Source organism: Plecotus auritus (assembly GCF_963455305.1).
Source record: "Plecotus auritus genome assembly, chromosome: 5".
Lineage (NCBI taxonomy): Eukaryota > Metazoa > Chordata > Mammalia > Chiroptera > Vespertilionidae > Plecotus > Plecotus auritus.
The window spans coordinates 33,950,363-33,976,070 of NC_137776.1; the positions used below are offsets into that span (position 1 = coordinate 33,950,363).

Sequence of the window (25,708 nt, forward strand, 5' to 3'; positions counted from 1 at the left end):
ACAAACCAACAAACACTCTGAGATGAGATCCCAATGCCGGTGGCATAGCTGATCACATCAAGGAATTACTGTCTAGTTTTTTAGGTGGAAATAGCATTAGGACTATAGTATTATTCAAAGAGGGGGGGGGAGGGAGGGAGGGAGGGAAGGAGGGAGGGAGGGAGGGAGGGAAGGAGGGAGGGAGGGAGGGAGGGGGACCTTATCTGTAAGATGTATACTGATAGACTTACAGATGAAATGATACAAGGATTTCTATCAGCCCAGCTGGCATCACTCAGTGGTTGTGCATTGACCTATGAACCAGGAGGTCATAGTTCGATTCCTGGTCAGGGCACATGCCCGGGTTGTGTGGGGTGTGCAGGAGGCAGCCACTCAACAATCCTCTCTCATCATTGATGTTTCTATCTCTCCCTCTCCCTTCCTCTCTGAAATCAATTTAAAAAAATTTTTTTAAGGATTTGTATCAGACAGATCCCATGGGTGTCAGGCAGGGGTGGGAACATGCTGAATCTAGATGCTGAAGTGTGGGCTCGCTACACTGGTGTCTCTATTCCGCATGTTTGGAATTTTTCCTAATAAAATATAAGTAAATACATAAATAAAAAGACCCTTCTCCTTCCAGCGAAGGTGAAGCAGCTGAGACCGAGGGCGTCTCACAGCTGCTCGGGCCTAGGGCTCTCGGCCTCCCAAGCCCAGTGCAAACGGAAAGGCGAGGCATCAGTGCTGGGCAGGGACCTGCTCGGGGTCCACTGAGAGCCAGCAGCTCTGCCACACCTGATTTCACACCTGGACACTCGGGTTGGACCACATGATCCAAAGCTGAGTTCTGCACTTTTCTCTGTAAAACTCCATGGCCTACAGTGAAAATGGTAAGTGGCTCTTTTACCCTAACAATAGGATCGGAGTTCATTCTTTTTTGCAGAAATCAGTTGGTAGATGCCTGCTCCTCCTCACTAAGCATATCCCATCCTTCCTAGGGGCTGAGATGTAATCACAGTTCTGGGAAACACTGCCGCACGGGCAAACACCCTCCCATTGGTGAGGTGGAGGCACTAACCGAGGGCTGCGCTCCAGACTGGCTCCGAGGGTCTAACACCACAGGCACCAGGCCAGGGCTTTATGACTCTGTCAGAATAAAGAACAGCTTACACGGACGCCCTGACCTGCCATGACACCACTGCACACCCTCCTGACTGTGGGATGCACAGACATTTGTGCTCATGGAAGGACCTACAGCCACAGTCCAGGGGGACGTGATTGACTGCCCTGCTAGGAGGGAGGCGGATCTTTGGATTAACATATTTATTCCTATCTTCTCATAGAAAATTCCAAGCCTACAGAAGTAGAGAAGCCCACGTAAGGAGCACTGGCCACTTGCTCCAGCTGCCCCAGGCGAGAGGGCAGGGTGCTCACCGCTGGCTGACGGCCATGACATCCAGGACGTTGGAGAAGAGGATGTGTGCCTCGGACGGGTGCAGGATCTTCTTCAGCCGCTCGTTCTCCATGAAGTGGGACACGAGCAGGTTCAGGCTTTTGTAGTAGGAGGCCTCAGAGGTGACCAGCTCGAACATGGCCTTCATCAGGGACACGGGGAAGAGTAGACAAGAGGAGACAGTGGTGGGATTCAGCAAAGAAAAAACACCAACCAACCAACCAACTGGTCAACAAAACAACAAACACCTGTACATATAAAAGGCTAATACGATAAGTGTCCGACTGTCTGACCAGTTGCTATGACACGCACTGACCACCAGGGGGCAGACACTCAACGCAGGAGTTGCTGTGATGCGCACTGGCCATTTACAGAGAAACAGCACCGTGGACCTGGAGCTGACAAAGCAACACTTGGCTTCCCCCAAGTGGGACACAGGCCCTGCCACCACCCCGGAGCGACAGCCCACCAAATCGCAGCTGACGCTGCTGAGACCCCATGGTGCAAAATGCAGCCCACAGCCCAGCCCAGCCCGGAAATGGTTGCTGTGGGCGCTGGGCAATGATGTCGCTAGTAACACCCAGCTTCCTCTCCCCAGCGACTAGCCTCTTTGGAATTTCTTCAGCCCAGGAACACAACTTGCTTTATAGCCAGGTAGAAATATTTTACACTTTAACCAAATGTCTGTGAAGCGTTTTTCTGTGCCTCATCTCATTTGATCCTCACAGAAGTCCTGGAGTAGGTAGATAGGAGACTCAGTGGAATCCTATTTTCTTTTCATTAGCCCGAAAAACAGAGATTTAGAAAGCTTAGAAACTTGACCCCACTGAAAAGAAGTAAGAAATGGTGGACCTTAAAAATGACTTCAGGTTTTCTCACTGTGCAGAATATAGTCAAACACTGCTGCAGTTAAATATTTTACCCTTTGTTCTCCCTGCGTGATCTACAATAACAATCTGCTTCGTGTTGATATTTACTGCTGTGTTGCTGACAATTACCTGAAAGAGAAGTTGGGTGCTTCACTGGGCTGGAAAAAGTTTAGCTAAATCATAAAGCAGATCTAATTAAGCAAGTTTATCTATCTATCTATCTATCTATCTATAAAACTCTTGCCGGCGCCAATTGCACGTGTGTGTTTCCATTTGTCATTGTTGTTGGTGAATTTAGTTGACACTTCTATTATAGAGAAAGGGCAAATAGCGATATTAAAATATTTCTTCTAATTAATCTCCTTTCAATGTGCAAGAATTCGAGCACCAGGCCTCTAGTATCTATATAAAACACATCGACACAGACAGCCAGAGGAAGAGGGGGTGAGGGGTAGGTGGAGGTGGGCAAAGGAGGGGAAAATGGGGCAGGAAAGAGACTGCTTTGGGCAATGGGTGCACAATGCAGTGTAAAGAGGAGTTTACTGAGTTGTACACTTGAAACCTGTATGGTTTTGTGAACCAAAGCCACCCCAATAAACTCAACCTTTAAAAAAGAGGAGACAGTGGTTACCACTGCAGACTCGCCCTCAGGAGAGTGCCCACCTGGTTTTCAGACAGAGACCCAAAGGGGCTTGGCAAGGGTCTCCAAAGGGAAAATGAGTGCTGATGCCCCAGGCAAGTGGAGGGAGGTGGGAAAGTCAGCCTCTGCCATCATCCAGGGGCGGCCACCCATCACAGACCCTGGGCCACCAGCCGCGGTGGGAGCCGTCCCCACCCCCCCAGGTCCATGGCATCTGCTGCTGACCTGAAACAGTGACAGTGAGAAGAGGCGCTGAAGCGGGCCCTGGCCACGGAGGGCACAGCACGCTGGCTGCACTGACCAAATAGCTGCAGGCCCAGCACTGAGCGAGGACCCACCCACCCTTCGCTCTGCCAGCATCCACCCAGGGCCCCGCCCACCCCATGTCTCACTCTGTCAAGCCCTGCCTGGCAAGACTGAGACTAGATCAGCAGGAAGTTCCTTGAAGCTTCTCTGTCACTGATGCTGAAATCAAGTCACTTTCCTGCTGCTACATTTAAGTTTCTTAAGAAAATGTCAAGGCAGCACAGTTCAGAAGTTCTAAGCAAATATAATTTAAAAACAAACAAACCCAACAACTGATCTGGATGAGTGCTACCAATACCAGGAACAGCACAATCACCAGGACCCAGAGGCACCCCTGCGGGGCTGGGCATGGAGACACGGCCCCGGCTCAACTTCACCCAGGTCCCGAGGGCCGAGGGCATTTTGTCCTGAGGACAAGGGGTCAGGGACAGCTGGGTGGACGCAAGTGGCCTTTCAGCCGCAGACACGCAGAGGGGCTGAGCCTGAATCACTGCTAATTGGTATTGGTTGAGCCCATTTCCCACAACACTCACCCCCTCTTTCTCTGTTTATAGGCGGTTAGTCATCTGGAATTTGTTTTCCAGGGTGTTTGTCTTCATTTTATATGTCAAATTATTTGCCACATCAATAAAGTTGTTTTTTCCTTATCCGTATTATTTTTATTCTCAGTCATTCAAGATTTTCCATGGCAGCATGGAGCTGACAGGGATCCAGGCCCTGCTCTTTCTTCATTCATTCATTCATTCATTCATTCACTCATTCATTCACTCACTCACTCATTCATCCATTTGTTGCGCAAACACTTACTGAGCACCGCTGGGGCAGGCGCAGACATTCAGTGGTGAACACAGCAAACTCCCTGCAGCCACTGAAGCTGACATCCCAGGGGAGGGGGCCGGGCAGACAGGAGGGCAGAAGGAAGAGGTGTGTGTGAGTGAGTGTGATGTGTGTCGCTTGCTACAGGGAAGCCCTCCTTGATGAAACCAGCATCTATGTCCCAGCCCCAGGGCCCTCTGTCCCCACCATCAGGCTCACACCTCTCTGCTGGGCTCACACAGGATAGCTGTCTCCAGGGAACACTCAATTAGGCTGACCTGAATTTTATGAATCACAGCTGGGTCTCCCAGGGGTGCTCTCAGCATCCGACTATTCCGTTGGATGTCTGCCAGTTATCACATTACTCCTGGTATGTTCCACCCCTGCGACTGCAGAGCCCACTCCCGTGTGGCGTCTCTGAGAAGGGTAGGTCCTCAGTGTTAGTGGGTCACAGGTCAACTCGGCCATTTCTTCAGAGGGGTCAGTCCAGGACATTTGCAGTCAGCGAGCGCTGTGGTGGGCCTGGTGTCCCCATGGGCCTCAGAGCAGCAGAGTGTCCAAGGCCTTGGCCTTGGAGTTGGCCAGACCTCTGCTGTGAGCGGGAATCACTACACCCGCTAAGCCACAGTTCCTAGCAGGAAGTGCTCAGCCTGGAGCAGGCCAATCTCAAAGCACCTGCAGACCTGTAGGGTCACTATGGGTCCAACCGCTGGGCGTTGCCTTCACAGGACCACGCTTCATGGATGGTGCTCCAGTCAGGGAGGGCCTGGCCCAGGACGTGACATTGGGGCTACATCCCAAACTTTGACAAGAAGGCCCATTCCAGGGGCGCCCGTGCAGGGAAGGCGTGAGGACTCCAGGAGGAGGCGGCGAGTGAGGCAGTGGGGCTGGCCCCAGGCCACTGGAAGGTGTCAAGTGGGGAACAACAGGCTGCTGTAACATGTTGCATAACATGTTGAGCCCGTGCCCTCTGTGGCGTGGGCCAGAGACACAGCCTGTGTCCACAGGGCCACGGGGGCTGCTGCCCTGGGCTCTGAAGCCATGCCCATCCCCCCACAGGCCTCCCCTGCCACACTCGGGAGGCATTAGAACATATTTTTCTCAGTAAATTTAGATTTCCCTCCAAAGGAAGGAAACAGCACATCAGAGAAATCACTGGCGCTCAGCTGCAGGGTGAGCTTCAGGCAGGGAGTGTCTCCCTCCTCGGGGACTGCAGACCCGGGCTGGCACCACAGCAGCTGCCCAGAGACACCCACAGGTGTGCAGAGCCAGGACCTCCCCCCTCCCCCCCCCCCCCACACACACACAAAGTAGCACTGTACTGGGATCCGCTTGGGGTTCAGAGACCTCAGGCAGCCTCAGGACTGGAGTGGCCAAGAACTAGTCCACTTGGACCATCTGTTGGAGCAAAGCATTTAAAGAAGCAAAGGAGCTCTCAGCCTACCAGCAAGGGGGATGAAAGAGGAAGCAGGGGTGGTGAGACAGCCTGGAGGAAAAACCTGCTTCTGGCCCAGGAGGGCCGACAACCAGCCCCAAAGCACAGCACTGGTCCTTAGGAACGCAGATGGCTGACCCAGAGCTGCCTGTGCGCTGACACAGTTCAGCTGTGTTGTGTTTCTCCGTGCACCCTAGGTCCTCATGTCGGGCCAGCAAGCTCACCGTACTGGTCCTCCACACCTGCTCCAACGTTCCCGTTGGTACTGCCCGGCCCCTCCTTCCCCTAGCATCACACACTCAAAGCTAGTCACCTCCCTGCCTCCTTCTCACAGCTCAGGATTCTCTGGGGACCCCCACGTGGTGCTTTCCTCACGTCTGTGGCCAATACAGTCATTCACACCCCACAAGCAGAGATGACTCCCAGCCTGTGCCCCGGCCCGCTGCAGCGAGCTCCAGTCCTCAAAGGAAACGCCAGGAGGGCAAGGCTGAGTGAGCCCATGGGGCCCCGGCTGTCACATGGCTGACAACTAACTCCTGGCACTGCTGTGGGACTAGGGATCACATGTTAAATGTAAGCCACACATGAAAGCATTGGGGTGCCCGGTGCACGCCACACACCACCAGCAGCCCAAACCCAAGCCTTAGCAAGTCCCACAACTGAGGGCCCATTGTTATGTTTGCTCCAGGTGATCTGGTTAATAAGTTACAAAAAAGCACATAGTAAAAAAGTTTAAGTTTTAAAGACACAGGTTTGCACAATAGGAAAAGTGTGAGTTAAAAGCACAACGAGATACCATCTACGACCTGGCACATGGGTCACGATAAACTCCGTGGATGACAGTACAGGGAGCCAGCACCCTCATACACGGCTAAAGTGTGAAGATAATTTGGCTGTATCTTCTCAAAATTTTAAAAACATGTAATCTTTAAACCAACAATTCCACTTAGCAATTCCCATGGTATAAATCTCAGCATTTCATTACTATAAATAATGCTGCAACGGTCCTTAGGAACTGCAATTGTCCAGCAACATCATAAACCATGGAGCCTCATAAAGCTACCAAAAGAGAGACAGAGAAGACGGAGGAGGGGGAGGAGGAGAGGAGAGAAAAAAGAGTGGGGTTCTCTACTTGGGCTGATATGGAAAGATTTAGAAAAATGTACATAGTATTTCACCGCGCACGCTCAGGCCCTGACCAGGGTAGGGGTGGGAAGACTCCCTCCCCTTCACTATAAATCTGTTTGCTCTTTTTGAACCTTATATCAGGTGCATAAATTACTTACCCAAAGGATTCACCTTAAAAACGATAAATGCTAACACTGTCACTTTGTTAAATTGTCTCTGCCTGGAAAGTCATAGGTGCTTGCTTTCTAGTCAAACAGAACAGGAGCTCTCTGGGGTTTGGGGCGATGGCTACTGTCTACCTTAAGTTAAGGTGCAAACACCCCTGTTCCCTCCCAATGTGGGATTAATTTGCTGAATTGTCCCAAAGAGACAAATATATGATCCAATGAGGGTTGCTGAATAAAATAACAATCACAATTTAATTTTTTGATGAAAACCCTCAGTAACTGCCTTCTAACCTCTCAAAGCACTTTTTTTTTTTGGAAAAAAAAAAAAGAAGAAAAGAAAATACATTTAAGGTCTACGCTGTGAAGATAAGTTGACAAACAATGGAAACGCAGCCCTGATGTCAGAGAGACCACTGGGACAGACGGTGAGTTGTACCCTAACTGGCTAGCTCCCCTGGGGAGACCCAGGGGCTCCCGGTGCAAGTCTCCTCCCTTCTGGTTCCCAGCAGGGCGAAGCTGGAAGTCTGGGCATGTTGGGGCTGTGCTGCCACAGTGCCAGCTGGGCAGGACAACCGCGTGAGTGTATGTGTGTCCCTGTTTCCTTGGAGACACTCAAAATATTCCCTGCTCATTTTTCAAAATCTGCACACCCAGCTCCCCAGGACCAGGGACCGTGGCGAGCTGTCCAGGGTGGGTGAAGATGCACCTCGAATGAGAATGCCTATTTGAACTGAACCCAACGGGCAACTGGGACCAGGAAAGATGTGACCTAAGGAATACCGTGCAGCCCGAGCCCTTGCCTCCCGGTTTGGAAACTACCTTGGAACGACCTATGATATGAGCTACGACAACAAAATGCCACTTTGAACCCACAAATTTAAGTGAGAGCCTTGCTGGTTCCAGGACATTACCCGAGTTGGCTCCTCCCTGATACAAATGCACAGGAAAGTCCACTTATACGAGCAGGCATTCAAAACTCTGTGTGTGTGTTATACCCACCCATGTCAGGGTCTCGGACTCCAAGGAAGACTCAGATGCTTCATTTTTCCAGAGTAGAATACAGGAGGGAGCACATTCTAAGCACAACCAAGAGGTCTCTCTCTGTCTCCCTCTCCCTTCCAATCTCTCTAAAAACCAATGGAAAAATATCCTTGGGTGAGGATTAACAAAAATAATAACAATAATAATAAAATTAAATTTAAAAAATGAAGCGATGCGTTTGACAATACAAAAGGATTCATTGTCTCCTGCGGTAACTTTCCTTGCTCTGAATTCTACGCTGTCTGATAACACAGAGGGTTCAGTTTTCCAACCAATTGGAGAACCCCTGTCCTTCAGTGGAGGAGTCAAGCAATCCACATTTATTGTTGTACCTCACCCCTTTGCCATGAACTCGGCCACCTTATCGTGTGCTGCTTGGTTTTGTGCTTCTCCCGTTTGCTTTCCTTTATTGCAAGGGCCCTGCTTTCTCTACATTTAGCTTTGCTCATGTGGTGGGAGGTTTATATCCTATTTTAAGTTCTACTAGGATTTATCTCTAAGCTTTCCAAAATATTAAAAACCTTCATTTCTCAAATTATCAAGGTGAAAAAGAATCATCTCCCCTCCCCAACACACAACCGGTCTCTTTTCCTTGCTCTGAGGATTAAAAGGGGAGAAAATGGCCCCAGGGTGGTAATATTGAGTGAAAGAAACCAAAAGCAAAATTGTGTTGTATAATTCCTTCAACAAGAAAGTCAGGGACAGCGGCCTGCCTGTGGCTGACGTAGCCCTTGGGTCTCCTGGGGAGGAGGGACAGCCACACGGAGGGGGTTCCTCCGTGTCTCCCAGCACCTTCCACCTGGTTGCTTCCGTGGGCAAAACTTGGTGGGCTCTCCTCTGTCCAGCTCCCCCTGCCTCAGCGGAATGCCTCTGATGACTAGACATCATTTACATCAGAAGGTGCATATAAAACTCTCGATGCAGCCATTTCCAAATCACTGCTCACGGCCCCAGGGATGTCAGAGTTTAAACCAATATTTCCTGATAGTGCTGTACAGGGTGCAGGTGAACCGTAGGCGGCCCTTCAAAAATCAGCTTCCTCAAGCTCTCCCAGGGAGCGGAGCATGGAGCAACCGGGTCTGAGTGAGGCAGCCCTGGGCAGGAAGATTCTCAGTCCTGGTCACTAACTGTGTGCCTAGTTTGTAGCTCCCCTTTCAAATAAACGAGAAGAGCAAACGTGTCTACAGAATCTGGTGCAAGAGTAAGTAACAGGTCAGAGAAGGCAGAGATATGGTGTCAGGACTGCAACCAGCAACAAACACAAACAGGTTCAAGTGCAGCTTCAAGGAGTAGGTGAGTGCAAGGGGTAGGGGAGGGGAGGGGTTGGAGGGGCAGGGCGGCCCAAGAGGGACTCGAGAAAATAGATATGATGGGGTCTGGATTGAACCAGTGGAAAAACCCAATCTCTGCATTTCATTTTCCCCTCTGTACCCACTTTTTAAATTTCACAACGAACACACACTTGCATACTCACCATTTCTCTCACCCAGTCTCTCTCTTTACTATTGACCATACCCCATACTCTTGTCTCCCTATTCCACGGATTTTTTTTCCCCTTTATACCAAACAATCTTTGTGCAACTAAAGTGAACACTTAAATTTCTTAGCTACTGTTACTGTTACTGCTCATTTGTAATTGATTATTTCTGCCTGGTGGCCCCAAACCAGGAGGCACCTCATCAATACCTCAGCCTACTACATCGATGGGCAGTCTGCCTGGACCACCCAATGAGAGGGCAGAGAAGCAAGTGCCAGTTCAAGAGGGGGTGGGCATGCTAGGGCTTTCTTTCAGAGCCTCCCCTCACCCGAGGTTCTAGCGACAGCACAATCAAGTTGTGGGCTAAGACTGAGTGAGAAGCCAAGCACCAACGGAAGTGATTTCACAGTCACAGTTTGCTCCACACCACCTAGAGCATTAGTGGTCACCGGTGCCAGGAAATTCCCAACAATAACAGTGGATTTAAAGAATGCAATCTTGCTATGTAATGAAACCACTATGCTGAGAACACTCAGTGTTGGGATTGAGCTATCCTACAAGGTAACGAGCTGTTTTTTGTTGCCTGTGAAATAAGGGAATTTTCCTGCATGTTCTGGGCGGATGAACCCTGCGAGGACTTCTCAGGGAGAGCCTGCTGGGCAGCCTCAAGGCACATTGGTTAAAACACCCCCTGGCCCCCCACCCCACCCCAGGCCCCCTCACCTCCTGCAGTTTAATCTCTTCCGGCTGGAGGATGTCCAGCACCCCGCTGCTCTGAATCTCTGGGAGGTCCTGCCAGAGGTTAAACCTGGAGTGCGGGTTGCTGAGCAGGCAGATCTGGGGCAGAGCCCTCCTCTCAGGTGGGCTTGCCAGTTCCTCTGGCTCCTCCTCTTCCTCCTCCTCAGGCGTCTCCTCGCTGGATGGGGAGTGGAGGTCATTGGCTTGTATTTCTGCATCCTGTTGCCTCCTGGTTTCAATTTCCTGGAGAGTTGATTTATCTCGGTATTCCTGATATAGGAGCCCTGAAACCGATAGAATTGGAATGAAGAGCAGAAAAATATTTCAGATGAAGATCTTTCTGAATCACTAAGGCAAGGCTTTGTCTTCTCCTAAGGGCCAGGGCCCCAGGAATACACCAAGACAGACCCTCAGCCAACTACTGCCAGGCCTTCCCTCCCCGGGAAGGATCAGCCCTTGTAAGTTTTTTCCAAAGAAGGCTAAAGAAACCCCTGAACTGGTTTAAAATCCAATCACACAAATATATGCTTTCCCCACACGTGAACCCTGCTGGGAACCCTGCTTGGCAAACAAGAATCCACAACTTGATGTGTTAATAACCAACGTGTGCAGAGTGGATGGAAATGTCCCAATTACGCTTCAATATCCCCACAGGATGCTTTCAAGGCCTTAAAGGCTTCCATATTAAAACTCGAGCATGTTCATTTGTGAACTGGGAGTAGTTGTCAGTTCTCATTTTGAAGGAAAAAACATTTCACCATCCTTAGGATTCAAAAGGGAAAGATTCCTTTTTTTTGCTTTTGCAGTTCAGACTTACTTCCCTGACAAACTGTACTTGAAGTAAATGTATTCTAAGTCTCCAAGGAGATTTGGGGGTGCCTATGAATCAGCACAGAGGTAGCACCTCCTCCATAGGGAAAAACCCATTTCAGACATCCTGGCTTAGGGGCTGGGCTGTCTCATCACCAGGGAGCAGCAGGAAGCTTCTGCAGTAAGGGGGTCCTAGCCTAGGGAGAGGGGAAACTGGGTGGGAAGGGGGAGCGGGAATGTGAGGCTGGGAGGAGGGGCATCAGACTCCAAGGGTCTTGTCTGCCTGCCATACCATGGAGGTGGCAGTCTATCCTCTGGGCAAGACAGAGGCCCCAAGAGACCTCGGGCAAGCAGCTCTGGTCCGTTTTAGGAGGCCCCGATGGGAAGAGGCTGCGACAGTTCTGCAGGAGTGATGATGGAGGCAGGCCTGAGCTGTTGTGGGGTGGAGGGATGGAGCCCACCTGTCAGGGCACAGTGATAAAGTGGAAGACATGCCCTGGTGCTGCTGGGTCATGAATGATGTCCAGGTTTTCAGACTGGCAACAAGGTCGGTTGGCCCCATTCAAGGAGATGAGGAACACAGGAGGGTCTGGCCAGGAGAGGGGATGGTGGAGGGATCCAGTGGGCAGCTGAGGGGCACCTAGGTGGAGAGGTCCAGTGAGCAGCTGGACATACTGGTCTGGAGAGTGGTCAGACCTTTGATGTGTCTATTCACAAAACAAAGATGATTCTCCCAGGAAACTTCTGATACAGATAAATGCACCACTTCCATAGCACTGTCTCTTATAATGCAGTACAAACATTGCCTATTATCCTTCTTTTTCTTAAAAAAATACTTTTATTGATTTCAGAGAGGAAAGGACAGATAGAAACATCATTGATGAGAGAGAATCATTGATTGGCTGCCTCCTGCATGCCCCACACTGGGGATCGAGCCCACAACCTGGGCATGTGCCTTGACTGGGAATCAAACCCTGACCTCCAGGATCACAGGTCAACATTCAACCACTGAGCCACGCCAGCAGAGCTAAATCCATTCTTTGGATTAAACTAGTTGGCTTCCTATGTAGCATGACACTAAATGATAAAGACTTTACACAAAGTGTAGAACTTGTTTAAAAAATTAAGATCCTGTGATTGTACAAGGTTACATTCCAGCAGAATACAGCATAGAGTTAATCTGACAAAGGAATGAAAAAGAAAACCTAGTCTACACTAAATGCAATCTGGACTGAAGATCTATAAAGACAGAGGTTTAATGTCACCACGTAAACTGGTTCAGTCATGAGCACAAGATCTCTATTGTTGTCAACAGTAAACCAATTATTCTGTGATTCTGATACTGAGTTTATGGAGGTTTAAAGAAACTATGTTCCCACAGTTGACTTGGAGTCACTTTTCAATGCTTAGCACAGTGCCTCCCCCACATAGTAGGTACATACTTATTTGTTGAATTGAACACCTTTTAAAAATGCAGTTTCCAAGCTTCCCAAAATACCTAATTTGGCATCTTTTTGAAGGTTCAAAAATACATCTCATGTACGCTACAGTCACGGGTAAAAAAAATAATGGGTAAAAAATCATGGGTTAAAAACTATCTCCAGCCCAACTGGCGTGGCAAACCAATTGTCGACCTATGAACAAAGAGGTCACAGTTTGATTCCTGGTCAGGGCACATGCCTGGGTTGCGGGCTCGACCCCCAGTCAGGGGGCGTGCAGGAGACATCAGATCAATGATTCTCTCTCACCATTGATGTTTCTATCTCCATCTCTTTTCCTCTCTGAAATCAATAAAAAAATATTTTTAAAAAACTATATCCACTATCACATGCAAAAAAAAAAAAAAAAAAAAAAGAAGAAGACAGCAATATTAGCAAGGTGAGTAGTTGGATTGAAAATAATATTTCTGAAATCACATCGTGGCAGACACCATTGGCTGCCTCTCCCCTATCCCCTCACAACCCTTCTTCCCAGCTGACAGGGGTGGGGTTTGAGTGCTGACCCATTCTGTGCTCAGGGAAGTGAGTGAATGTTGACTGATCAAAACTTTCTGTCATAGTTCCCACCCCCTTGCCAGTGGTGGGTTTAGACATAAGCAAATGACACAATCTGGTTGAGGAGAGTAAGGGAGATAGCTTTTTAAAAAGATGTCCCTCCCCAACAGACACTTGAAGACAAACTGCCCCATTTTGCTTTTATACATGGCTGCTTGAGGATGTGATGTCTGGAGCTGTGGCAGCTATCTTGTGACATGAATTAACCAACTGCTGAACATCCTACCCCTGGACTCATTAACTGAGATAGAATACTTACATTGTTTAAGGTTATTTTATTTTATTTTATTTTGCTGGCTATTCTGCTACTTTCAACCAAAGACTTCCAATACAAATGCTTTTAGAATATTCTTAAAATGTCATATTTCTTTTTGTAGTATTTAAAATATGTATTTAAAAATCAATTTTCCTAGAGTTACTGTGATTACACAGAGTTATCTGACACACCGTGTCCCCATTTTTCATATCCTGTTTATTTTTTATTTTTAGCTTTAAAATTCAGATTACAATAGAGAGTACTTTTACCTGAGGAACTGTTATTGATTAAATTTCTGTGCTCAATGTACTGTTAATATATGATGTTTTCCTACTTTATATTTTGTACATTTAGCAAGCACAACTTTACATGGAAATTAATTTTACCTATAAAACCCTGCACCTGATATTATATCCATGCAGAATTAGAAGGCTTCATTCCCATCTCTCCTTATTAAAATGATCTATACCTGGCTGGCTGTGCTGCCCTGCACATGAGGGCAAGTTCCCAGCTCTTCTTCAAAGTCTTCAGTCATTCAAAATCTAACTTTCTGAACAGAATAACTTTGTTCCTTGAATCCTTCAAATGGAAACTTTGAAGGGACAGAGAGTCTTTTATTTTTTTACTGAGCACCTTCTATATGCCAAGCATTTACTAAGTGTCATAAACAACAGTAATGCATGCACATACATGTACACACACACACACACACACACACACACACACACAATCCCAGAGTCACAGGGTCCACCATCTATAACGATGGTTATATACCATATCATGCATAATCCTGTCATAATTCTGTTCTGGCCTCTGTGGGAGCCACTGCAAAATCCAACACAGTGGTCTGCAAAGTGCCCACATAGTCATTCCACCTTCCTCCCCTCTCAGTTACACTGTGTGTTTAGGAATCTGTTATCCTTTTCTGATCCCTGGCAAATAATTCACTTCATTCACAGAGCTAACAGCAGGTAGGCTGGTGTAGGCTCTGTAAGGGAGAATGTGAGAAGAAGGCAGCAACAGCTCTGTGCACATCTGTGGAGCACCTACTATGGATCTAGCCCAGGAGCCAGAAAAAGATAGTTACCATGCCAGTCTCTGCTCTTTGGCACACGAGGAAACTGGGGGCAAAGATGGGCAGGCACCACAGCTCAAGGCCCCTGACTCCCAGCTTCAGGTTTATGCATTGGCTCAGCAGGTCCCGCTGTCTCCAGGAGAGGAGTCTCCACATGCCCGTAGCACAGACAGGAGCCTCCCAGCCCCACGCCGAGTTCCTTCCTAGCCATGGCATCGATCTTAGCCAAAGAGGATCCCTTTCAAGAGGGTAGAAGCCTAGGCTTCCAGCATTTGCCAAGGCAGAGGTGGCCCTCCTCATTAGGAAGGACAGTGTGGCAGGGAGGTGGGAGAAAGGCGTTTTCAGGAGTCTGTTCTCAGATCAGCCCCTCTCCATTCCCCCAGAAACAAAGGGAAAAGCCGCCGCCACCACCATCCCACCCGGCCTGACACTCAGGGGGCCTGCTGGGAACAAAATTTCTGGAGTCAGCGGCTTCACAGCGTGCTGTGTGCGCTCCACCCCCTCAGCTTTGCAAGGGCTCAGCTCCTCTGGGGCTCAGTTTGGAAAAACCCCTGCCAGGGAAGAGTGTGCCGCCCCCAAAGTCTCCCAAACGCGGCGTCCTCTGGGGCCACGGATGCTCCACTTCCACTCGAGACACCTCCTGTCTGTCTGAGCATTTGGGATGAAAGGCAATGATGATATTTAGGGAGCAAATTTTCCAAACCTAGAATTTCAATTGAACAAATAGACTGTTGCTCTGACGACATTGAAAAACAAGATTTACCAAGCAGCCGGTACCATTTTCTGAGTAAGGGAACCCACATGGGAAGAACTAGTTTGATATTATTAGCAATTTTTGACTTTGAAATGCAAGTGCTCACGTATGTGGGACTCCTCAATCCACTTTCTGCATTCACAGGGCTTCAGCTGCAGCTGTGCTGAGCTGGACATAAACGGCTGCATCCCCCACCTCTCGGCCACCCTCCTGGACAGGCAGGTGGAACTAGGCTTCCTTAACCCAGGGGCTGGGAGGGGGGGTCCCCATTTTCTCTCTACTTTACCTGTCCCCTGTGCAAAGTCTGCCACTGCCTCCTCTTCCTTGATTGCACCTGTGAGCCTAGCTCTCCCCAGAGGCCCCTTTTTTTTGCAGATTCTCTCTCTTTCCAGGTCTTCCCCAGACCCCATCCTGGGGTCCTCCCTGCCTGGCCTAGCAGCACTTCTCTCTTGGTCTTTCCCACAGAAGTGACAAGGGCCTGGGCAGGTAGACCTCTCCAGAGAGAGCAGGACAGAAATGCATTTGCTAAAGCCCAATTATGCAGCATTATTAAAATGGGGCAGTTTTGCCTATAGAACAATTTAGAATCAAACATGTCAAAGCGTTCGCTAGGCCCAGCCGGCATGGCTCAGTGGTTGAGCATCCACCCAAGAACCAGGAGGTCATGGTTCAATTTCTCGTCAGGGTACATGCCTGGGTTGTGAGCTCGGTCCCTCTCTCATCATTGATCTCTCTCTCTCTCTCTCTCTCTCTCTCTCTCCCTTCATTTCTGAAATCAATAAAAATATATTAAAAACAACAACAAAAACGTTCCCTAGCCTCCTCACAGAAACGCAGGGGTATCTCAGTAGCAGGGGGTCCCTCAGAGTCCACCAGGAGCCCACATTTGTCCCGAGAAGCGCAGCCACCGCTCGAGTACCTACCTATTTGTTCGATGAGGTTCCTCCAGGAGTCGGCGGGAATGGGGTGGATCATCTGCAGGGCCTCCGTGAGTGTGGTGGGGCTGTCGGCCAGAGCTGGGCACTCCTCGGGCGTGGCCCCATTTCCCGGGGTGGAGGATGACTCACTGCTAGAAAGAAGCAGGGGCCGGACCAGTTATTTTTAAGCAACGACACACCTTGGCTAGCTGGCGAGAGACGCGGCCGTGGCCAGCTGGACCCGCCCGGGACCGTCCAGGCGGGTCCCACAGGCCCTTTTTGTCACAGCACCAGGGCGCGACCGAGTGATTCATTCCCACACCAGCCCGTCCAAAACCTTCATGTTTTCGGAGCTCGCGGGCAGGCATCGGAAACTTGGCGCTCCCCGCTCTCTCCACGGCGGCGCCGCCCGGACGCCCCAACGGGTCCCGCGGCCAAGAGCCCAGCCCGCACTGAGCACCCCGCACCGCCCGCTGTCACCGGTCCCCAGTCCCTTTCGGGCTTGGGTCCTCCAGTCCCAGGGTCCTTCGACGTGGAGAAGGGGATGCCTAGCAAGACGATCGCGACCAGGGTGCTCCTGAGAGGGCGCGGGAGGCGGCCCGGGGCAGGGACATGGGCGTCAGCGGCCGGGCTAGGACTCATCACTAACCCCAGTCGGGTGCGGGCACGACAGGGACCGGGGTGGAGTGAGGGACGACGGGGCCCACGGGGCCAAGGCCACGGGAGGTAGGGCGGCGCGAGCTGGGGCCAGAGGAACGCGGGGGCGACGCGCGCGTCCGGGCGCCGGCTAGTCCTCACCTGCCGGGCAGGTGTCCCGCCGCCGAGTCGCGTGCGTCGCTCTCCGAGGTGGAGCTGTCGTGGTCCACAGCGCAGGCGGCGCTGAAAGCTGCGGCCAGCAGCTCCATGGGGCCAGCGGCCGGCCGGCGCGGGGGCAGGGTCAAGGGGCGCGCTGGGGCCCGCAGCCCGGCCAGGGGCGACGAGTGGACTCAGGATCCGGGGCGCACGGCGCACTGCTCGAGTCGGAGCTGCAGCTGCCGCAGCCGAGCGCTCCCGCGGGCGGGCGGGCGGGCGGACGCGCGCCTGGAGGATCCCGCGGTTGCCATGGCAACGGGGGAGGCGGGAGGGGCGCGCTCGGCGGGGGCGAGTCCAGGCGGCGCGGGGCGGAGATCGGGGCTGGGCGCGACCCTGGCGGCGGACGCGCACCTCCCGCGGGGTTCGCGCCTCGCTCTCCCGCCGCCACCGCACCGGGCTCGGGTGTGTGGAGGAGGGCAGGATGCGTGGGTGTCAGCGAACTGCGCCCTCCGCCTACCGCCCCCTCCTCGTCGCCTGGCCGGACCCCACCGGCTCGGGAGGAGAACTTGGAAGGTCCGGGCGAGGTGACCCTCTGCCCTTCACGCCCTCGAACTTCCGCCGGGCGATGCCGCACATCCTCTGCGGTCTCCCGCTGGGACCGGCCGGGGAACCCTGCCTCTGTGAATCCAGGCTCAGCCCGAAAATGCCTCTGTCTGAGGGAGTCCGAGGCCGAGACTGGGGTCTTAGGGAGCCCCTGCACCTTGGCTACGGAGAGGGGGCTGGCGCAGAGGCTTCTTCCCGGCGCGTCTGGCCGCCCCCAGCGACCCGCAGGCCCTGGCGGCGCGGCCCGGCCCGGGGTGGGTATGGTGGAGCTAGAGGAGGAGAGACAAAGTGCCCCAAACCTCCGGCGTCCCTGCTCCCTCACGTTGACTCTTGGAATCTGCACCTTCGTGTTAACTAGTTGAATCCGCTTCTGGATACAGAAAGCAAATAAAAACGGGAGCCCAGTGGAGTGTGAGTGATCCCGTGGCCCGCGGAAATCTAGAGGGATTTCCTCCAGCGGGCACACTGCCCGGTGTCCTTTCTGAGGCTGTGGGCCAGGGCCAGTGCGAGAGGGTACCTGCGGACAGGGGTGGGGAGTGCAGAACGCAGGGGGCTCTAAATGTGTTTAAATGAACCAATTCCTTGTTTGGGGATGCAAATACTGGTGGGAGGGTTTCAGTTAGCTTTGCTAGGTTCCTTAGCCAGTCGTCTAGCTTAGAACATAGCAGTTGTGTAAAAGTTAGTTTCCTCTAGGGGTCAGAATGGACAGTTCCCATCTCGTGCCCTTCAGGCCTCAGAATATCTTCGTGACAGCCATCTGGTCTCCTCTTTTTCCAAGCCAAGCTCCTCTCTTCCCTGACTCTTTCCACATGTCTCCAGACAGACAGCCTCCTGTTGAGCTCTACATTTCTATTTGCTCTCTGGCCATCTCTTTCTGCTGTGCCCTAAACACTCCACCAGGACACTCACATCTCCCCCTGCCACCAGCAACCAGGAGGCCAGCAGAAGAGGTGAGAGCTGGCCTCCACTTCTCCTGCACCTCCTGTCACCTACATGCCAGTGCCTCACTGAGCCCCCTGGGTCCCCAGTCCTTTAAAGCACTACCTCAATCCTTGAACCTACCCCCACCCAGCTCATCCTCTCTTTGTCCCCTTTCTAAAATATGGGGCTACTTTGGTCCCTCCCCTGCTTAACAACCGCCTTGGAGTACCATCACCTGTGGGGGGGGAGGGGGAGGGGGGAGGGAAGGCCAGCCTCTTGGCATTGAAATGGGCTCTTCAGTTCCTTGCCAGCTTCCTAGAGCTACTGTCCTTGCTGACTCCTCTGAGGCTTTGGTTTCACACACTTTTCCAGGCTCTGGGCTCTCTGCTCCTGGGGTCAAGTAATTACTCTGGTGGGTGGAGGCGCACTGGGGCGCCCCTCCCCTAGGCCCTTTCCTTTGTGTAACCAGCAGCATTGGCCGCCGACACTGTAATTCTCTGTGAATAGGGCTATCCTTACACGAAGCCACGGGCTCCTCCAGGCTGGGCACTACCATGTCCTACTCATCTTTCATCAGGGTCCAAGGAAGAGCATGTGTGGCGATCCCTAGAACCTCCTGCTTTGCATGGCTTCACCACCTCTCAATCTGGGTGCAACATTCAGTGAAGCTGTTACTTTTGCATTTTGCTGCACCAAGGGAAAAAGATTAAAATTTTTTTTTAAATCAGAAAATATTCAAGTGAAATTACATATGGGGTGGGCAAAAGTAGGTTTATAGTTGTTTGTACAATAATTAATTAATAATAATACAAGAGTAGACTGTGTTTCACATACAACTGTTAGCCAGCTGTGAGCATGAAGGTGAGCATAATAAAACCTTCCAGCTGAAAAATAAGCTAAAAATATCTTCCTAATTATAAAATCAGTTTAGAAAGTCACTGAATTCTGAAGGCATATAACCTTAAGCTAAATTCCCCATGTTCTATTTTCTATCATATTTTAGTGCTTATTAGGCAGGAAATTATAACATCTCCATTTAACTGACATTTTACTCCAATATACTTTATTCACAAAATGTAGATAAATTTTTCAAATATGCCTGATTAGCACATGGTCGGTGCTCTATAATTACTAGTATTTGTTAAGGAAGTAATGGTATTTTGTGTGTTTTTTAAAATATATTTTTATTGGTTTCAGAGAGGAAGGGAGAGAGCTAGAAATACCAATGATGAGAGAGAATCATTGATCGGCTGGCTCCTGCACGCCCCTTACTGGAGATTGAGCCAGCAACCCGGGTTCATAGATCGATGCTCAGCCACTGAACCATGCCAGCCAGGTAGTAATGGTATGTTTTAAAAAAAAATAGTGTTAAAAAAAGGATCAGTGGATGGGAGAGAAAAGGGGGCATATGTAATACTTTCAACAATAAAGATTTTTTTTTTAAAAAAAGAAAGAAGAATCAATGGGCCAAAAGGGAGTCACTTTCGCTAAGCCACATCACCAAAACAAAACGTAATAACTAACCTAAGGCAGTCTCAGATTTTGCCAGGCGTGGAATTTTAAGCCAATCAGTATTGAATTTCCTAGTCCTCACTAGTGGGGGTCATCTGCTTGGTAAGACCCCCGCCTTCCCTAAGGGAAGGGGTCCTTGTCTGAAATAATTCAACTCCTTTAACTTCTTAGTTCCACCCTCTTCCTGCCTGTAAAGAATCTTCCATTTGGAGGGAATCCGCGGAACACGCTTCCACTTGCTGGATGGGATGTTGCCTGACTCATGAATCACTTAGTAAAACCAATTAGATCTTCAAATTTACTCAGTTGAGCTCCGTTTTTAGAACATTAGTTAGTTTATATATTTTATCTAAAGATTGTTTATTTTTTCCTTTGAATTACAAAGAGAAATGTTGGGAAAAAGTAGATTCTTATTTATATAGCCATCTCAGCCTTCAGGAATCTGAATTTATAAAATGGTACCTTATTCTGAGGGAGAATTTCTAGAAGCAGAAGGAAGTTTAGAAATGATCTGTTCCAACACATTTATTTGACAGAACAGAGGAACAGAACCAGAAGGTTAAAATGGCAAGGTCACACAGCTGGCTAATGGCAGATTTTGGAAGAATATGCTACTAAGTCAAGACTGTGTTGTGTGGGATAAGGAACTGCACATTTCTATTTAATTATTCTAAATATTTTTAGGGTTACATGATCTGCCAACAATCAAATATTAAAATACATTTGTAGTCTTCAATCTAGTAGGAAAAATGACATGGAATTATTTTTTGTAGTGAGGAGATAATCCTCAAATATATATCGGAAACATCTAGAAACAGGTGCGTGATAACTTTTAATTAACTGCATCTTTCACATCCATAAACACAGTTTATTTTTATCACTCTCAAAAGACTTTTTTCAGTTGCTTTGAAAATCAACAAATTTAAACCACGTAGGCAGCCCCAGCAGTAAATCCATGGAAAGCTAGAAGAGATAAATGAACCCCCAAAATCTAGGGAGAAAGTTAGGGAAAGGACAAGATGTAGCCTCTCTCACCAAAGCGCCAAGAAACCTGGAAACCCATATTTGATGGATACTAAAATTTCTCCATAAGGAGAGTGGTCCCAAGTAGACTTGTCCTGTTGTATGGTTGGAAGTATTTTACTGGAGAGGGGGAGGTGGATGTCTTTCCTTAGTTTTGATCATAAGGATAATTTGTAAATGTGGGATTGTAACATGCTGTGGAAATAAGTTAAGCACAATCAGTTTAGCCCTGTGTAGTAAAGCATTATTTGTGCCCAAAGAGAGGCCTGGGCTTTGCCCTGGACTCCTGGAAGGTGATCTCTAAGCCGTCAGAATTTTATGTCTGTTAAGAGTATCTTTGCTTACCTGGGATCCTGGGGCCATACCAGAAAAGGTAGGGATTTGGGGCCATATGGCAATAGCTTAAACTCCAGAGGAGCTGAAGACTGAGGTCAGCAACCTGGGTGGCCAACCAGTTTTAGCTGATCAGGCTCCAATAAAAACTGGACACTAAGGCTCAAGCAAGTTTCCCTAGTTGGCAATATCGTCTCAGATTGTTGCAGGAGAATGTTAGCACTGGCCACAGTACCACAGGGACAAGGTAACTAGAAGCTCTGAGTAGACCTCTATGCATCTCTGCCCTTGGCTGATATAAATTTGCAGCCTTTCAGCCTTGGCTGATGTGGCTCAGTTGATTGGAGGATTGTCTCATACACTGAAAGGTCACAGGTTTGATTCCCTGTCAGGGCACACACCTAGGTTTTGGGTTACCCCATCGGGGCACATGCTGGACAAAGGGTAGCCATATCTTCAATTATGAGATGCAGACAATTGTATGGCCTTGATAGAAATGTATTCTCAAAACAAGTTCCCCAAATAACTCATGGATAAGATGCTACAATGCTGGTGTGTTTATCTGAAACTGTGGGAAATGAGACAAGCGCCTGGGGCTATGGGTTTCTTTGGAATATCCCTAACCACGGAGTCTGAGACACACAGGGTTCAAGCATTATGGCTTTTGACCAGCAGAGGTGTTCTGAAACAAGGGGACCTAAGGAAAAATACTATTGAGGATAAAATGTGGAGAAAATTAGATAAAGAGTTGTCTGGGCACACATACTTGACATTTTAGGTTGTGGCTATGGGAGTTCAGATACTTGTGGCTATGGGAATTCAAACTGTAAAGAAACCAATAGCCCACTTCCTTCCACTTAGCTTATTCATTTTCAATCACCTTGTAAACTATATAGTTAGATCTCATTTAGTCCTATGTATAGTGAGTCCTATAATGTAGCACAAAAGTAGAAAATGATATTATTAATTATTATTTAGGAAGCCTGCACTTAGCACTAAAATACATACACTATTATAATGGAGAATGTCTTGTCTTAACCAATAGTAAAACATACAAATATAGCAAAACTGCTTACAGTATGAAATGAGAAAGAAAAAGATGTCCATTCATAAACAAAGTAGACTTGAAGAAATAGCATGTAGTTAAAATTAATAACTAGCTATTATTCACACGTTGTCCCTTGAAAATTGCAAATATCTGGATTTTAGAGAAGTATTTTTCATAACAAGAAGTAATATGACAACTTTTCATTCTCTATCGAAACAAATCCCTCACCCTTAATATCCAGTAGGAAGAATATTCTTTGTTGAGTCACTAGAACGAAGCATTCAAGGATGTAGGGTCCCGTAAAAAGAGCAGTATGTCTTTGGTAGAGACCGATCGCTTCATGAGGGCCATCTGAGACATGAGGGAGGTGTGCCCCCAGACCAGGGGCCCGTTCTGGGTCCTTGACTGCTCATCATGTTGACAAGACCTGTCTTCCCAGGAATTCAAAGCTTTTAACCACTATTGATACTTCTATTTTACAGACTCTAACAAGGAAACTGGGGACTGCAGCGGAGAAATTAGCACCAAACAAATGAATATTATCCTAAAGAGAAAGCACATCATTTAAAAAACATACCAAGTGCACAGCCATCAAAGAGGTTTAAAAATGAACAGGCAGTTAGCAAGGCTTGGAAACAGTCATTGGCCTCCGGGATGCGCGTGTGAATCGATAGGACCTTTCTGGAGGGTAGTCTGGACCACCCATATCATAAATGTTCATACCTTTAGTGAAGAGATGCTACTTCTAGGAATATAAAATCCATGGGGAAAAATTAGCTACAAGATTGTTTATTACAGCGTTATTTATAATAGTAACACATTAGGAGCAACCTGAATGTCCAATAATAGAAGATTGATTATTTAAATTATGACAAATACCTAAAATGGAATATCACTAAAGTGACTTTTAACATATTTAATAATCTGGAAAGATGTCCATAATGTATTGAATAGACAAGCAGATTCCCAAACTAAATGGTAGTATGATCTTATTTCATTTATAAATGATCTAATTTTGTTTATAAATAGACTTACCGAGATGGAAGTTTAAGCATACACACATTTGAAAAAAGACTGGAAGAATGATCAGGAAAAACATTTCTCTGTACTTGCAGTTGATCAGTTGGAATCTGAGGGAATTTTCTTCTTTTTACTCATCTGTGTTAAAAATTTTTTCTACAATCAAAGTGTCACTTACGTAATAAGGGGGAAGTTACTTCAGAAAACAACATCAGTCCCTTAATGTGCATAAATTCAGAGCTGAGTTGAAAGCATTCACGTAACAGGAGGGAGCCCTTAAGGAACTTGACGAATTGGGCTGAGCTGTTTTGTTTTCTCTAGATTTACTTTGGGGAAAAAAAATCTCAATTCGTTACATAAATCTATCTTTTCAAAAGCTCTTCAGTGTCAATTCAATGGTCCTTAAAGAATCACGAATTCATATTTTATAGTAGACTAGAGGCCTGATGCACAAAATTTGTGCACTTGGAGGGGGTTCCTTAGCCTGCTTAGGGCCGCTCCTAATCCAGCAGTCAGACATCCTTAGCGCTGCTGCAGAGGCAGGAGAGGCTCCCACCACTGCCGCTGCGCTTGCCAGCCAGCCAGCCAGCCATGAGCCGGGCTCAGGGCTTCTGGCTGATCGGGCTTCCCCCTGTGGGAGCGCACTGACCACCAGGGGGCAGCTCCTGCATTAAGCGTCTGACCCCTGGTGGTCAGTGAGCATCATAGCTACCAGTCGTTCCACAGGTTGGTCAATTTGCATATTAGCCTTATTATTATTTAGGATGACTTCCTGGCATCTCTAAAATTAAAGCATTTACCTGGTTTTCTAATTTGCCCAGTGATAAAAATAGTCCTTTTCCAGAAATTCCCCCTTTCCTTCCATAAATCGACACGTACAACTGCTAACCAGAATGCTTCTTCCTCTTTTATTGAAGTCAAGGTCCTGTTGAAGGAGTCATCACAGAATTCACTGCCTCCCATCAAAGGCAGGTCTCCCTCATACCACAAGCCCTTCTCACACCCCGTCCCCCTCCAATAGCATGAAGACATCCCACCTATGCAGGCTCAAATGCCACCTCCTCTGTGAAGCCCACCCCCTGTTCCAACCCATAACTGGCTGCATTCGCTCCCTCTTGGGATCTCCATAGCCTTCCCCAGGGCTTCTCTTAAGACTTGATCACTTCCTCGAGGAGGAGGAGGAGTCTGATTGATGTTGCTCCCCCTGCCTGTGCGGGCAGAGAGCTTGCACATCCCCGAGGCTCAGGACATATTTGCCACGTGGAGGAGGAGTTGAAAGAGGCTTGAAAGCACAGGCATTCCTTTGGTATCAACCCAGTGCCTCTGGGTAAATTACAGCCCAGAAACATCTCACAAACCCTTTCCTTTTATCTACTAAATACAAACCTCCTCTCCTTGCTACTCCTTTGAAAGGTGAGTGCACCTTTAGCTGAAGTACCATTATTAGCTGGGGAAAAAAGAGCCAGGCTACCAGCAAAGAAGTGTAATTTCTGTACCTCTTGACTGTTCAGCCCTCCCCCGAGCTGACCAGTGGATGTTTCTTTCCCTAATTTTAAACTTATGTCTCATTTTTTCCATGCCGTGAAGATTGCATGCTAAATGATTGCTATTTCTAAAACGCTGCTCAGCCTTCGGAGTGGCTTTTATTTGTCACTGTCAGCGGGATCTCTAGGCTGTTTTTTCTCAGGCTCAGGGTAAAACAATGGTCCTTAATAGGTCTCTCTTTTCTGCTTAACCACGAGGGGATTTCATAAGGGTCTCAGAGGAGGGTCCAAAGCTCAACAGAAATACATCCTTCCATTTGAAAATAGCATTTGTTCTAAAAAAAAAAAAAAAAAAAAAAAGAAGAAGAAGAAAAGAAAGATAGGAAGAGAAAAGAAAAGAGGCTCTAACCTGTCATCAACTGTTTTCTTTAAGTGATGGATTCTTACCAGGAGGAGGAAACCCTTCTCGACAGAATGAGTCAGAGAAATGACAGAACCGAGTGGAAAATTTCCTTCCTGTTGAGAGCACCTTAGAACACACCTTCCTTAACCCACGGCTTTCAGTTTCAGCACTTCACACGCTGTGAATCTCATTCGATTCTGCGCCTGTCTTTAGGATGGAGTGCTTTGAAATTTCTGCATTGAAATACACTGTTATTAACCAAGTTGAAAATCTTCTGGGAAACAGGCGCTCTTATACATTGCTGATAGGAGAGCAAAGTTGTCCAGCTTCAGATGGTGGAGGAGGGGGGGGGGTTGACTATAACAGAACAGCATGTATGCAATGGGCTGAATTTTTGTGTCTCCCCAAATTCTATGCTGAAATCCTTGGGCCTTTGGGCCTTTGGGAGGTGAATAGGTCAAGAGGCAAAGCCCTCATGAATGGGATTAGTGCCCTTATAAAGGAAACCCCAGAGAAAGCCCTCACTTTGGTCTTGGATTTCACAGCCTCCAGAACTGTGGGAAATACATTTGTTGTTCATAAGCCACCTAGTCTATGCTATACTGTTATAGCAGCCCAATCTGACTAAGACAACGTGCATTTACTCTTTGACCT

At 48.5% G+C, this 25,708-nt stretch overlaps 1 protein-coding gene across 3 annotated transcripts in view; it reads right to left on the bottom strand.

Annotated features, from left to right (window-relative positions):
• NGEF (neuronal guanine nucleotide exchange factor) overlaps positions 1–25,708 on the bottom strand; it is a 95,810-nt gene that overhangs the window by 12,718 nt on the left and 57,384 nt on the right. The window contains exons 1-4 of one of the 3 annotated variants that reach the window (XM_080669899.1): positions 16,714–17,321; positions 15,922–16,067; positions 10,035–10,333; positions 1,414–1,574 (exon numbers count right to left, since the gene is read on the bottom strand). In XM_080669899.1, coding sequence (XP_080526025.1) covers positions 1,414–1,574; positions 10,035–10,333; positions 15,922–16,067; positions 16,714–16,820 — 713 coding nt within the window. In that variant the 5' untranslated portion in view covers positions 16,821–17,321. Of the gene's footprint in view, positions 1–1,413; positions 1,575–10,034; positions 10,334–15,921; positions 16,068–16,713; positions 17,322–25,708 lie in introns of those variants that run through there. The other 2 variants (XM_080669900.1, XM_080669898.1) reach the window with 2 other exon arrangements.